This window comes from Oncorhynchus mykiss, chromosome 32 (assembly GCF_013265735.2).
Source record: "Oncorhynchus mykiss isolate Arlee chromosome 32, USDA_OmykA_1.1, whole genome shotgun sequence".
NCBI lineage: Eukaryota > Metazoa > Chordata > Actinopteri > Salmoniformes > Salmonidae > Oncorhynchus > Oncorhynchus mykiss.
The window spans coordinates 2,240,715-2,255,534 of record NC_050572.1 but is presented as its reverse complement, the minus strand read 5'-3'; the positions used below and the strand labels follow the sequence as shown (position 1 = coordinate 2,255,534).

General features: G+C 44.6%; 1 protein-coding gene across 3 annotated transcripts in view; it reads right to left on the bottom strand.

Moving 5' to 3' along the window:
- Nucleotides 1–415: 415 nt before the first annotated feature.
- triqk (triple QxxK/R motif containing) overlaps nt 416–14,820 on the bottom strand; it is a 46,101-nt gene continuing 31,696 nt past the window's right edge. For all 3 annotated transcript variants that reach the window (XM_021559745.2, XM_036971306.1, XM_036971305.1), the window contains one exon: nt 416–1,311. In XM_021559745.2, coding sequence (XP_021415420.2) covers nt 1,204–1,311 — 108 coding nt within the window. In that variant the 3' untranslated portion in view covers nt 416–1,203. The remainder of the gene's footprint in view (nt 1,312–14,820) is intronic.

Sequence of the window (14,820 nt, the reverse complement as noted above, 5' to 3'; positions counted from 1 at the left end):
TATCTTGGCCAGGTCGCAGTTGCAAATGAGAACTTGTTCTCGACTGGCCTACCTGGTTAAATTAAAGGTGAAATAAATAAATAAAATGAAAAAAAAAAACAAGAAATCTGTATAAAAATATATGTATAATAATGAAAACGCGAAGAAGAGTGGCCAGTGTAGTGGGTATTCGAACAATCAAGATACGGTCATCTCCAAGGTCCATCATCATCATCATCACCATCATCTCCTACAAAGGCAGATGGTCTTTAGTGTCACGTAGAAGACCATATCCGTGTTTCTCCTTCTGTTAGTGCCAGGTAGAGGTTGGGAAGTCTCCTCTGTTAATCAGAAAGGAGTTTGTCCAGAACAGGATGTATGTACAAAATCTCTGTTGCGGAGAACAGCAGACATAATGCAGATATTAAAAACCGAATTCAACAATATTACAACATTTATTGAACTTATAACATTCATTAATATTCATTCATATAAAGACATGAAATAAAAACACATCAGTGATTCATATTTCTGAAGAGGCAACAGCCCCGTCTGTGTTCGTGCATGTGTCTCTGTGTAGCTGTTAGAGATGATGCTAATGTCAACAGTCTTCTTGGTAGATGATAAAGCTCCCCCCCCCAAAAAAACAACAACTTATCAATTAAATGTTAACTACAAAAAGTAGACTATGCCTAATTGGCAGAATGACAATCGCGACAATCCAGTGGCCAATTGTTTTGCAAACTCTGCCATCACATGAACGCTACAGTATCATCGCTTATCAAACAGTCTATTGCTGGTGTGCGCTTACATTGAAAAATTATATATTTATCCATTTTCCCCAGACCTCAAGTGGTCTCCTGACGTGGTTTAAGCATCGTTCTGGACCACAACTAAAACTGAATGTTCTATAAAAGTGATTTTGACAAAAAGCCTAAAAAACCCAGGGAAAACAGAATGGAGAAAACAGAAATGAGGAAAAAAATGAAACGGAATCAGACAAAAAAAAAAAATGGAGTCAAATTTGCATCCAAGATGAGTCAATGAGCCACGTTGACAGAGACTGACAATAGCCAATGAGCCATGCCGACAGAGACTGACAATAGCCAGAGCCACGTTGACAGAGCCTGACAATAGTCAATGAGCCATGCCATGTTGACAGAGCCTGACAATAGCCCAGCCCAGCAAGACCCCGAGCCCGAGGTTAAGTTGTCCTCTCCTGCTTTAGTCCACATCCAGGTCCATATCCAGTTCAGTGCTCAGGTTGAGGTAGAAGAACGCATACACACAGAGCATGAACACCAGGATGGCTAAGACGACCAGGAAAGCATCCTGCAATCACAGAAAGGGGAGAGACAAGTATATAGTTAAAAAAAGGCAATCTGCGATTTTAAAATAATGATATACACGGAGTATATCCATGAGATGATCCATACATGACAATGACCAGGTGCTATGATCCCTTATTGATGTCACTGTGTAGCGTGCCGTCTTTCGGATGGGATGTTAAACGGGTGTCCTGACTCTCTGAGGTCATTAAAGATCCCATGTCACTTATCGTAAGAGTAGGGGTGTTAACCCCGGTGTCCTGGCTAAATTCCCAATCTGGCCCTCAAACCATCACGGTCACCTAATAATCCCCAGTTTACAATTGGCTCATTCATCCCCCTCCTCTCCCCTGTAACTATTCCCCAGGTCGTTGCTGCAAATGAGAACGTGTTCTCAGTCAACTTGGTAAAATAACGGATAAATAAAAAATAAAAAAATTAACAATGTCTACACTGTTATTTTAATGGACAAAAAGAAGTGCTTTTCTTTCAAAAACAAGGACATTTCTAAGTGACCCAAACTTTTGAATGGTGTAAGTGTGGTTGTGAAAAAAATCAATGAGATATACCATAAAGCAAAAAACAAAAGCACATTTATGCAAATTTATGAAAAATAACCCGTTCTAATTGGAAACCTCAAACGAGAAATTGTTTGATGCTGAATGTGTTAAATTCACTTCAAATTAGTGTAGATGAAGAGGAGGAGACCAGTTAAATTCCTCATGTGGAATTGGAAAGTGGGTTTTGATTTAATTCTAATATTTAGACGATTGAATTGTCTTTAAAACCGTGTATGGTAGTAGGTGCCAGGCACACCAGGCGCACCGGTTTGAGTGTGTCAAGAACTGCAACGCTGCTTGGTTTTACACATACACATGGGAAACTGTTGAATCAAGAATGGTCCACCACCCAAAGAACATCTAGTCATCTTGACACAACTGTGGGAAACATTGGAGTCAACTTGGGACAGCATCCCTGTGGGACGCTATCGACACCTTGTAGAGTCAACATGGGCCAGCATCCCTGTGGAACGCTTTCTACACCTTGTAGAGTCCATGCCCCGACAAATTGAGACTGTTCTGAGGGCAAAAGGGGCGGTAAGGGGGTGCAACTCCATATTAGGAAGGTGTGCCTAATGCATTGTACACTCAGTGTATATCCAATGATTGTTGAAAAATACAACCCATAGATCCCTCATGAGTTTAGTTAAACTGTCGTGCCTAAAGTTAAGGTACAAAGACCACATGGATTTATAAAGAGAGGGATGACAAACATCTGGAAAGAACATTTAGAAAAAAACGACAAAGAAATAAACTCAAATTAAAATCTGATTTAAGAAAAACGTCTAAATATTAGAATTAAATCAAAACCCACTTTCCAATTCCACATGAGGAATTAGCACTTAAGATCAAATCACTAAAAACATTGTGGTTTTAACAGCATCAAAAATGAGATGCTTGAACACTAGCTCTGAGCTGCAAGGTGCTCAAGTTTTTCGACCTCATGTTAACCCCGAATCACAACTGTAATCTAGTGGTCAATACTAATACTGTATCAAACAGTGACTGATGACACCATATCACAACTAATCTAGAGGTCATTATTAATAGTGGTCATTATTAATATTATTATTTGTGTCCCACACTGATTGAGATGAACTTTTTCAATATTCACAAATCCATTTTCCTAATTTAAACGTAGAGTTGAAGTGTTTAATTGTGCTGTTAATTGGATGGTTGCTGGAGCTGAGTGGTTTCCAACTTCAAATGGGTTTGCCTATGTGCTCCTTTAATACCTTTTACACCACATTACAACTCTCACCAGCCACGGGTCCACTAGAGTCCACACGGGTCCACTAGAGTCCACATGGTTCCACTAGTCCACACGGGTCCACACGGGTCCACACGGGTCCACTAGGGTCCACACGGGTCCACTAGGGTCCACTAGAGTCCACACGGGTCCACTAGAGACCACACAGGTCCACTAGAGACCACACGGGTCCACTAGAGACCACACGGGTCCACTAGAGTCCACACAGTTCCACTAGTCCACACGGGTCCACAAGGGTCCACTAGGGTCCACACGGGTCCACTAGAGTCCACATGGGTCCACACGGGTCCACTAGAGTCCACACGGGTCCACTAGAGTCCACACGGGTCCACTAGAGTCCACACGGGTCCACACGGGTCCACTAGGGTCCACACGGGTCCACTAGAGTCCACACGGGTCCACTAGAGTCCACACGGGTCCACTAGGGTCCACACGGGTCCACTAGAGTCCACACGGGTCCACTAGAGTCCACACGGGTCCACTAGGGTCCACACGGGTCCACTAGAGACCACACGGGTCCACACGGGTCCTCTAGAGACCACACAGGTCCACACGGGTCCACTAGAGACCACACAGGTTCACACGGGTCCACTAGAGACCACACGGGTCCACTAGAGTCCACTAGGGTCCACACGGGTCCACTAGAGTCCACACAGGTCCACTAGGGTCCACACGGTTCCACTAGGGTCCACACGGTTTCACTAGGGTCCACAAGGGTCCACACGGGTCCACAAGGGTCCACACGGGTCCACTAGAGACCACAAGGGTCCACTAGAGACCACACGGGTCCACCAGGGTCCACACGGGTCCACTAGGGTCTACACGGGTCCAATAGCGACCACACGGGTCCACTAGCGACCACACGGGTCCACTAGCGACCACACGGGTCTACTAGCGACCACACGGGTCCACTAGAGTCCACACGGGTCCACTAGGGTCCACATGGGTCCCCACGGGTCCACTAGAGACCACACGGGTCCACACGGGTCCACACGAGACCAAAAGGGTCCACTAGAGACCACACGGGTCCACTAGAGACCACACGGGTCCACTAGGGTCCACCAGGGTCCACACGGGCCCAATAGCGACCACACAAGTCCAATAGCGACCACACGGGTCCACTAGCGACCACACGGGTCCACTAGCGACCACACGGGTCCACTAGGGTCCACATGGGTCCCCACGGGTCCACTAGAGACCACACGGGTCCACACGGGTCCACACGGGTCCACACGAGACCAAAAGGGTCCACTAGAGACCAAAAGGGTCCACTAGAGACCACACGGGTCCACTAGAGACCACACGGGTCCACTAGGGTCCACCAGGGTCCACACGGGCCCAATAGCGACCACACAAGTCCAATAGCGACCACACGGGTCCACTAGCGACCACACGGGTCCACTAGCGACCACACGGGTCCACTAGAGTCCACACGGGTCCACTAGAGTCCACACGGGTCCCCACGGGTCCACTAGAGACCACACGGGTCCACTAGAGACCACACGGGTCCACTAGTGACCACACGGGTCCACTAGTGACCACACGGGTCCACTAGAGGCCACTAGAGACGACACGGGACCACTAGAGGCCACTAGAGACCACACGGGTCCACTAGAGTCCACACGGGTCCACTAGAGACCACACGGGTCCACTAGAGTCCACTAGAGACCACACGGGTCCACTAGAGACCACACGGGCCCACTAGAGACCACGCGGTCCACTAGGGTCCACACGGGTCCACACTGGTCCACTAGGGTCCACAGGGGTCCACACGGGTCCACTAAAGTCCACACGGGTCCACAAGAGACCACACAGGTCCACTAGAGTCCACACGGGTCCACTAGAGTCCACACGGGTCCACTAGAGTCCACACGGGTCCACTAGAGACCACACGGGTCCACTAGGGTCCACACGGGTCCACTAGAGACCACACAGGTCCACTAGGGTCCACACGGGTCCACACGGGTCCACACGGGTCCTCTAGAGACCACACAGGTCCACACGGGTCCACTAGAGACCACACGGGTTCACACGGGTTCACTAGTGACCACACGGGTCCACACGGGTAAACTAGAGACCACACGGGTCCACTAGAGTCCACAAGGGTCCACTAGGGTCCACAAGGGTCCACTAGGGTCCACAAGGGTCCACACGGGTCCACTAGAGACCACCAGGGTCCACTAGAGACCACACGGGTCCACCAGGGTCCACTAGAGTCCACACGGGTCCATTAGGGTCTATACGGGTCCACTAGGGTCTACACGGGTCCAATAGCGACCACACGGGTCCACTAGAGTCTACACGTGTCCACTAGGGTCCACACGGGTCCCCACGGGTCCACTAGAGACCACACGGGTTCACGCGGGTCCACACGGGTCCACTAGAGACCACACGGGTCCACTAGAGACCACACGGGTCCACTAGTGACCACACGGGTCCACTAGTGACCACACGGGTCCACTAGAGGCCACTAGAGACCACAGGGGTCCACTAGAGTCCACACGGGTCCACTAGAGACCACACGGGTCCACTAGAGTCCACTAGAGACCACACGGGTCCACTAGAGTCCACTAGAGACCACACGGGTCCACTAGAGACCACACGGTCCACTAGAGTCCACACGGGTCCACACTAGTCCACTAGGATCCACAGGGGTCCACACGGGTCCACTAGAGTCCACTAGAGTCCACACGGGTCCACTAGAGTCCACACGGGTCTACTAGAGACCACACGGGTCCACTAGAGTCCACTAGGGTCCACTAGAGTCCACACGGGTCCACACGGGTCCACACGGGTCCACATGGGTCCACTCTCCTCTCAACCTTTGTTTTAAGAAGTCATTACCAAACTTTGTAATCAAAACTGAAGTGATTCAAGTGTTTTGTTCATTCAAATGGTTCATTCAGGGGCATTGCTATACTGTGTCGAGATAGCTGTAAAGGTGCTGCTCTGGGCTAGTTGTTTTGCAGAAGGCCTTTCCTTCAAGCAGGCCTTTCATTCAAGTATGTTATTCATTAAAATGTACTAAAATGGTGAGACCATTTCAACATGCAGAAAGATACCAGCGCCTACATTATCGCTCTTTTTAGACGTATACAATGCAAACCAAGGCCCTAATAAAAAAGGATGTGAATTTATTCTAAATATTCACATATCTGCAATCATAAAGCTTAGTTATTTTCAACACACACAAAAGTGTAATGCTGATATTCACATCTCTAGCTAAACCTACATAATCGTCAATATGCTGCAGCAGCCATCTTTCAGAGACGGGGTGGAATGACAAGGCTGACGATGAGTAGGTCAGAGACATGATTTACCTCTGGTGCAGAGGATAAGTTCATTAGAGTTACCAGCCTCAGACATTGCAGCCCAAATAAATGCTTCACAGAGTTCAAGTAACAGACACATGAACTGTTCAGAGGAGATTGCGTGAATCAGTCCTTCACGGTCGAATTGCTTTCATTTGTTTTTCAACACGACAATGACCCAACACACATCCAGGATGTGTAAGGGCTATTTGACCAAGGAGAGTGATGGAGTGCTGCATCAGATGACCTGGCCTCCACAATCAACCGACGTCATCCCAATTGAGATGGTTTGGGATGAGTTGGACCGCAGAGTGAAGGGAAAGCAGCCAACAAGTGCTCAGCATATGTGGGAACTCCTTCAAGACCGTTGGAAATGCATTCCTCATGAAGCTGGTTAAGAGAATGCCAAGAGTGTGCAAAGCTGTCATCAAGGCAAAGGGTGGCTATTTTGAAGAATCAAAAATATAAAATATATTTTGATTTGTTTAACACTTTTTGGGGGGTTACTACACGATATGTGTTATTTCATAGTTTTGATGTCTTCACTATTATTCCACAATGTAGAAATAAGCAAAAATAACGGAAAACCAAGGAATGAGTAGGTGTGTCTAAACTTTTGCCATGTAAGTATTCGGAAAACAAGTGTGGAGTTAATTTGTGTTCACTCAGAGAAGAGAGTATTATTCAGTTCACTGCTCTGTATGGACGTGTGGTATCATAGCTACACTAAATGGGACAAGCAATCCAACAGAGATACTGTAGAAATATTTGAAACACCAACAAATGCATGTAGGGCCGAATTAGGCCGGTCTACGTTGATAGACATCCCCTCCAAAAAAGAGCGCCAAATGTCTTGATGCATCTGAAATATAGTCTTGAATCTAGTCCATAATATTTTGTGTCACTGGCCTACACACACACACACACATCCATAGTGTCAAAGCGGGATTATGATTTTATAAATGAATTAAATAAAATAAAAAAAAATAAGTATTCAACCCCTTGTTATGGCAAGCATAAATAAGTTCAGGAGTACCAATTTCAATGACTACCTCATCTCTGTACCCCACAATTATCTATAAGGCAATGCATTTAAAAACACAGATTCATCCAAAGACCAGGGAGGTTTTCCATGACTGACAAAGAAGGGAACCTATTGGTAAAAAAATAAATAGCCGTTGGAAATCCCTTTGAGCACGGTGAAGTTATTAATTACACTTTAGACGGTGTATCAATACACCCAGTCACTACAAAAATACAGGCGACCTTCCTAATTCAGTTGCCGGGGATTATCTCCTCATGGCCACAGTATAGAAAGAGAGTGAAGTTTCATAGAGAGAACAAGGGAATTTCTTCCACCTCACAGAACTTGAGGTCCGAACAACATTTATGTTCTGGAGAAGGTATAAAAGATTGGTGAAGCTAAGAACTGGTCCGTTTGGTACAATTTGTGAAACTCATGGGAGACAATACGGCCACATAACGCTGTTTATATAATAGCCTCAGATATGAGGCTTACATCTAATTATTGTATAAAATGAATGAGTGAGGATGGAACTGTTTGTGAAATTGTGTCATGTGATTTTGGACTGTTTAATGGAGGAAACTCCAATTTCCTAAAAAGTTTCACTAAATCCTTGGCACGCCCCCAGGGGCAGGACCCGGCGTCATGAGACAGCCCTTTTCGATGTTCCGAATAAAATCCCAGGGGCACAGACAGGACCCGGCATCATGAGCCCTTTTCTATGTTCCAAATAAAACCCCCACCTGGGTTTTTCTATCACCAGACCAGCTTACCTCGATAACGCGTGGGCCAAGGTTTGAGACCGAGCTTACCTCAAATTATGAGAGCGCTAAGGGTTGAGACGAGACCAGTACCTCTATCATAGAGGGAAATAAGGTTCAAGTAGATTGCTGAATCTTTTAACCATCCCACGTGGTTAAACTCTTAAGACTATCGATACCGACAGAATAAGAACAAGTCTTTGATATTAATTACTAGTCTGCAGCTAGGAATTCGGTATCATTGAACGCGAAGACCGACAACCGCCGAAACATCTATTCTATAACGACATGAATGAATGTCACTCTGAACTACCCATTCTAACCATAACAGAGAGGACGGACACTCTCCAACAGAAACAAACTTTTCAACAGAGACCCCGACGACACACTGAGCGTAAATATATATTGATTGCAATTGTTCCCGAATGAGTGAGCGTTCATGTGCAAAGGATTAGCATTTCAATTGTTATAATTATCAACTGTGTGTCGTCTTCTCAGTCGACCCCCACTTCCCTTTTGTGCACCTAGCCGCGATGCCGGTTTATCCCACTTGGGAAACTCCGTCATCATTTCCTTGTAACCATATCTACTGTTTGTTTATGCATTTCTGTGAATTACTTAGTTAGTAAATAAATGATTTAAGACAATTGATGTATGGATGACTCATAGTGAAGACTGGGTTCGTGCAGATAACCAACAATTTACAACGTTTGGAATGAGACTAACGTGAGGTAAAATAAATAATTCATTCATTAAGAAGACTAATTGATCAGGTATTAAAATATCTGAAGAGTTATATTAGGAAAATTATAACTTTGTAATCTGAATATTTTCCTTGGTGCCCCGACTTCCTAGTTAATTACATTTGACTGATTAGTTAATCACGAAATGCTAATTACAGAGAATCTTTAAAAAAAACTAAAAGTCTTCAGTTAATGATAGTAAAGACACGACACCTGAATGACAGAGTGAAAAGAAGGAAGCCTGTACAGAATAATTGCTCATGGTCACATGATGTGGTAGCCCTTCCTGCGTACCTCAAAACCAGTCTCTTTTTTCAGACAACAGGGAATTTCCTCATGGTTTAATGGTCTAAGACATAGGATGCTCCCGTGGGAAGCATCATATCCCGTGTTTTACATCGGCAGGACAGAACGGCTGCGTCGGGGGGCGCGGTCTTCAATAAAAAAAATGTAAAAAGTCAATGTTACTTTTTTTTGGGCGACCCATATTCACAAAGAAATGTGCATTATAGATCTATCATTCTCATTGAAAGCCAGTCTAAGAAGTGGTAGATCTACTCTGTACGCTATGTCTGTGTTTCCCGTTCTTAAGTTTTGTTATTGCATCTTTTACTTATGGTTTTGTACACCAGCTTCAAAAAAGCTCAAAATACTATATTGTAGAAAGTACTAAAAATAAAGAAAAACCCTTTAATGAGTAGGTGTCCAAACGTTTGACTGGATCTTATTTATGAAAACACATTGAACGGATGTGGGTGGAGCCTAATTAAGGGTGCAAATTTTAAAAAGGCCGATGTGTAAAAGTTAAGAGCAGAGATACTAGTAAGAGCAGTGTTTTTCTCTCAACTATACTGAACAAAAATATAAAATTTCTTGTAATGCAAGAACTGAAATCTATCATTTCTACCAGCATGTCATCTATGCAACTAGAGGCAACAAAAAAAAAACGAACAGCGAAGAAAAGCGACACATATACCCTCACTCTTCCCGCATTTGGCAAATCTGACCATAAATCCTCCTGATTCCTGCTTATAAGCGGATACTAAGCTACAGGACTGTTTCACTAGCAGAATGAAATATGTTCCAAGATTCATCCAATGGCATTACCAGCTCAGTCACCGGGCTTCATCAATAAGTGAATCAACAACGTCGTCCCAAAAGTGACCGTACGTACATATCCCAACCAGAAGCCATGGATTACAGGCAACATCCGCACTGACACACTTCTAGGAAATCCCGCTATGCCCTCCACCGAACAATCAAACAGGCAAAGTGTCAATACGGCTGAGAAGGAATCCACCGGCTCTGACACTCGTCGCATGTGGCTTAAAAACTATCATGGTGTAGAAAGAGAAACCCAGCCGTGAGCTGGCCAGTGATGCGTGCCTACCAGACAAGCTAAATGCCTTCTATGCTCACTTCCGAGCCAATTAACACTGAACCATGCGAGAGCATTTTCAACTTCTCCCTGACCCAGTCTGAAATACCTACATGTTTCAAGAGGACAACAATAGTCCCTGTGCATAAGAATGCCAAGGTAACATGTCTAAATGACTATCGCCCCATAGCACTCACACACAATAAATACATTGCTCTGGCAACAGTGGCAACCAGCCATTAATTCCAATAAAGCATTTACTGAATTGAATTGAGAGAGAGACCACAGCAGGTGGGTTCCCGCTCCTTGGCTCCCCGAACATCACCACACCACCTGGTCACAGCACAGCAGCTCTCGCAGCATGCCAAGATCCACCAGCCCCATGGAGCAGCTGGCCGTACCTGCCTGCCACACACACGCTCTGGGCTCCAGGACAGCCTGTCTGCCCGCCTGGCTGCCTGGCCAGCTGGAACCCTAGGAGACACCAGCTGCAGCGGAGACCAGAACACACGGAGGAGAGGTCTTCAAATCGTCTCACACAAAAAACAGGCCCAACAAAGCCGTAACCGTCAGCGAGAGAGGGTGGTGTTCCCCAAAATCAGGCTAACAGTGTAATAAAAAAAATGAAGCCCACGGCCTCAAAGACAAACAGGGAGATGACCCCTCTAAAATAAATGTAAAAACATGATTTCTGTTAAAATACTAAATTGAAGGGGAGGCCATATCCATTCCATTATCTACATTCCAAACCAATATTTGGGTATTTAAATGGTTTCCATCTTCCTCCCAGAGGAATACTGTTCCCTTTGATTCCCCGTTCCAGTTGATCACTAAGAACATTAGTATTTCACGACTAATCTAACGGGATTAAGGGAATGCCCCCCCAACACTACTGTGGACAGTTCAGGAAGTAGAAGCTGTGTGTTAATACGTGTCTGTGTTCCGTCCCGGTCGGGCGGTTCCTCTGTGTTCCGTCACGGTAGTGGTTAGTGGAGGTTTATTTGTGTGAATCAGGCCTTCATGGTCAAATTGCTGCAGTCTCCTCCAAACAGTTGATGTTGAGATGTGTCTGCTACTTGAACTCTGTGAAGCATTTATTTGGGCTGCAATCTGAGGTGCAGTTAACTCTAATAAACTTATCCTCTGCAGCAGAAGTAACTCTGGGTCTTCGTTTCCTGTGACGGTCCTCATGAGAGACAGTTAACTCTAATGAACATATCCTCTGCAGCAGAGGTAACTCTGGGTCTTCCTTTCCTGTGGCTATCCTCAACACTTACCAACCCCAGCAACCCAACTCTGCTCTCATGAATATGGAAGGTGTCTGAATTTCACCAAGGTTTCTCCCTAAAGACTAAGATAGGCGCTGTGCCACGTTGTGGTACTATTATAATAATAACAATATTAAATAATAATAATAAACAATAACATATTTTTTATTTTATTGGTTAATAACCAGGTTTCCATCCAACCATGTCATGTGGATGAATTACATAGGAAAGTAATAGCTGATGGAAACATGAAATTCGATTTTATAAACGCAGACAGACAATTTGTTTGTTCGACATGGTGGGATCCATTTGTTTCTGGAACACGTATTATACAGGAAACGCCTTTATGCACAAATATCGATATAACTACAGTATCAAAGTAAGCTAGAAAATAGTATATTTATGGAATGATTACCTCTCTGGTCCGATCACACTTTACTTGCTAATGGCACTGCCTACTCCAGACAACTCGTTTTATTTTTAAAATCATATGAGCAAAAAATATTTCATTTTATTTGGAATGCTAAACCAGACAGGATTAAACATGCATATTTATATAATGATAATTTTGGAGGCTGAAATTATTAAATTATACAATATTAAAGCATTAAACCTCTCATTAAAAGCTTCACTAACATTAATTGGTTTGCCAGTAGATTATAAGGCTCAGCCTTCATACAGACCGCAACTTCTCATTTTCCAATTAACTGAAAATTAAACTTTGTTCAACATATCACCCTTTCCTAAAAACAATCCATACAAAGCTGGTTACAATGAATGTTATCCTCCAGAAAAAGACACAACTAATAATACAACTACTATTATGGTTAAACTCAAATATACGGATTGATAAATAACAAAATAATTGCTCAGAGCATTTTGAGAAATGCTCTCCTCTCTTTAGTCGCCAACGGATCAACGCTTCGACACGGAGGATCTCACATTGACTTTACTTTTTATTATTTTAAATTAAGATGTTTCAGATTAACCAACGTGACAATGATTTTGAGAAATGAACATTGTTGATATGAAAACTGTTCCACAAAAATGCACAGATGAAAAAGCACAAACTGTTATGCAGAACGGTGGGATAAATTGTACGCTTTCCCGTTAAAACATGAAGTCTTTATAAAATAATTGCCTCCACATTTCCATGGTTGGATTTTGTATATAGCCTGATAATATGAAATAAAAAACTTTTCAGGTTTCAAAACAATGAAGTATGTTTTCAAAATGCCTCCAGCTAACCTTGTAGTGGTGGATGACGCTCTGATAGACTGTTGAATTGTGAAATGGGAGACGCACTTCAATTACCAGTTGAGAAATTGAAAAATCGCTATTTTTTTAAAAATGAAAACTGTTAACGTGCGAATGCATCTAGAATTGCTGCATATGTTCTACTCCGGCAGCAACAGGAGAAATCTCTCCCAGGCTCTGTATGCTGTGAGTGTGTGATAGTGGTGTTGGATAAATAAGATGCATGATGGCTAACAAAAGACAAATTTAATTATGCAAATGGACCTACACACAGATAAGCATGGTGGTCAAAAAATTGTACTTCAACTGGTATTTTCATCAGTGAATAAAAAGCAAAGTTTTTTTTTTTCCCTCTCGGTCATTTTGGGCAGCAACAGATGTCACAAGGTGGCCCTTTCGGGGTGTAAATTGTGGACCCACCCCCCCGCCCCCTCGCTCACCCACATCAGGTTTTACAACAGTCATAAATTCCTGCTTTAGAAACTCTCTTCGCTGCCATGGAGCACGGAGGGAGAGCACAGAGGGAGAGCACAGAGGGAGAGCACGGAGGGAGAGCCCGGAGGGAGAGCATGGAGGGAGAGCACGGAGGGAGAGCACGGAGGGAGAGCACGGAGGGAGAGCACGGAGGGAGAGCCCGGAGGGAGAGCACGGAGGGAGAGCACGGAGGGAGAGCACGGAGGGAGAGCACAGAGGGAGAGCACAGAGGGAGAGCACGGAGGGAGAGCACGGAGGGAGAGCACGGAGGGAGAGCCCGGAGGGAGAGCCCGGAGGGAGAGCCCGGAGGGAGAGCACGGAGAGAGAGAGCCTACAGAGAACAAACAGCTTCTCTTTAGAAAACTCCTAAAACTCCTAATTATTTTTGAGAATTTGGGACACTAAAGGGACAGTCATGTCGAGTGTGTTTCATTTGGTGATCTCATGTAGGACAGGAAACCCACAACTATATCTCTTAAAGTGCACATTTCCCAGCTGTCAGGTTTACTTCTGAATGTTGTATAAAAAAATTGATGAATAAGTAGAAGAATACTTTTCAAAAGAAAACAAAATGTGATTTAGTCTTCTAAATGAGAATTGGATGTTTTATGGTAATTTATTCACAGTCAGTGGCCACGCCCAGGTGTGCACAAACATTATGAGACCCGCCCCTTTTTCTATTCAAGAAAAAAGCCCACGTGACGCAATTCACACCAGACCACGCAAATCAAGGTTAAACTAAGGTTGCAAAATGGTTGAATTTTTAAGACCAGAAGATATGAAGCGGTAGCTACATGTTGAAATGGTTGGCATGACAACTCTACCAAAAGGACAAGACCAGAGAACGTGGAGATCATTCCCATGTTGAAATGGTTGGCACGACAACTCTACCAAAAGTACAAGACCAGAGAACGTGGAGATCATTCCCATGTTGAAATGGTTGGCACGACAACTCTACCAAAAGGACAAGACCAGAGAACGTGGAGATCATTCCCATGTTGAAATGGTTGGCACGACAACTCTACCAAAAGGAAAAGACCAGAGAACGTGGAGATCATTCCCACGTTGAAATGGTTGGCACTACAACTCTACCAAAAGGACAAGACCAGAGAACGTGGAGATCATTCCCACGTTGAAATGGTTGGCACTACAACTCTACCAAAAGGACAAGACCAGAGAACGTGGAGATCATTCCCATGTTGAAATGGTTGGCACGACAACTCTACCAAAAGGACAAGACCAGAGAACGTGGAGATCATTCCCATGTTGAAATGGTTTGGTAGAGTTGTCGTGCCACAGGACAAGACCAGAGAAAGTGGAGATCATTCCCATGTTGAAATGGTTGGCATGACAACTCTACCAAAAGGACAAGACCAGAGAACGTGGAGATCATTCCCATGTTGAAATGGTTGGCACGACAACTCCACCAAAAGGACAAGACCAGAGAACGTGGAGATCATTCCCATG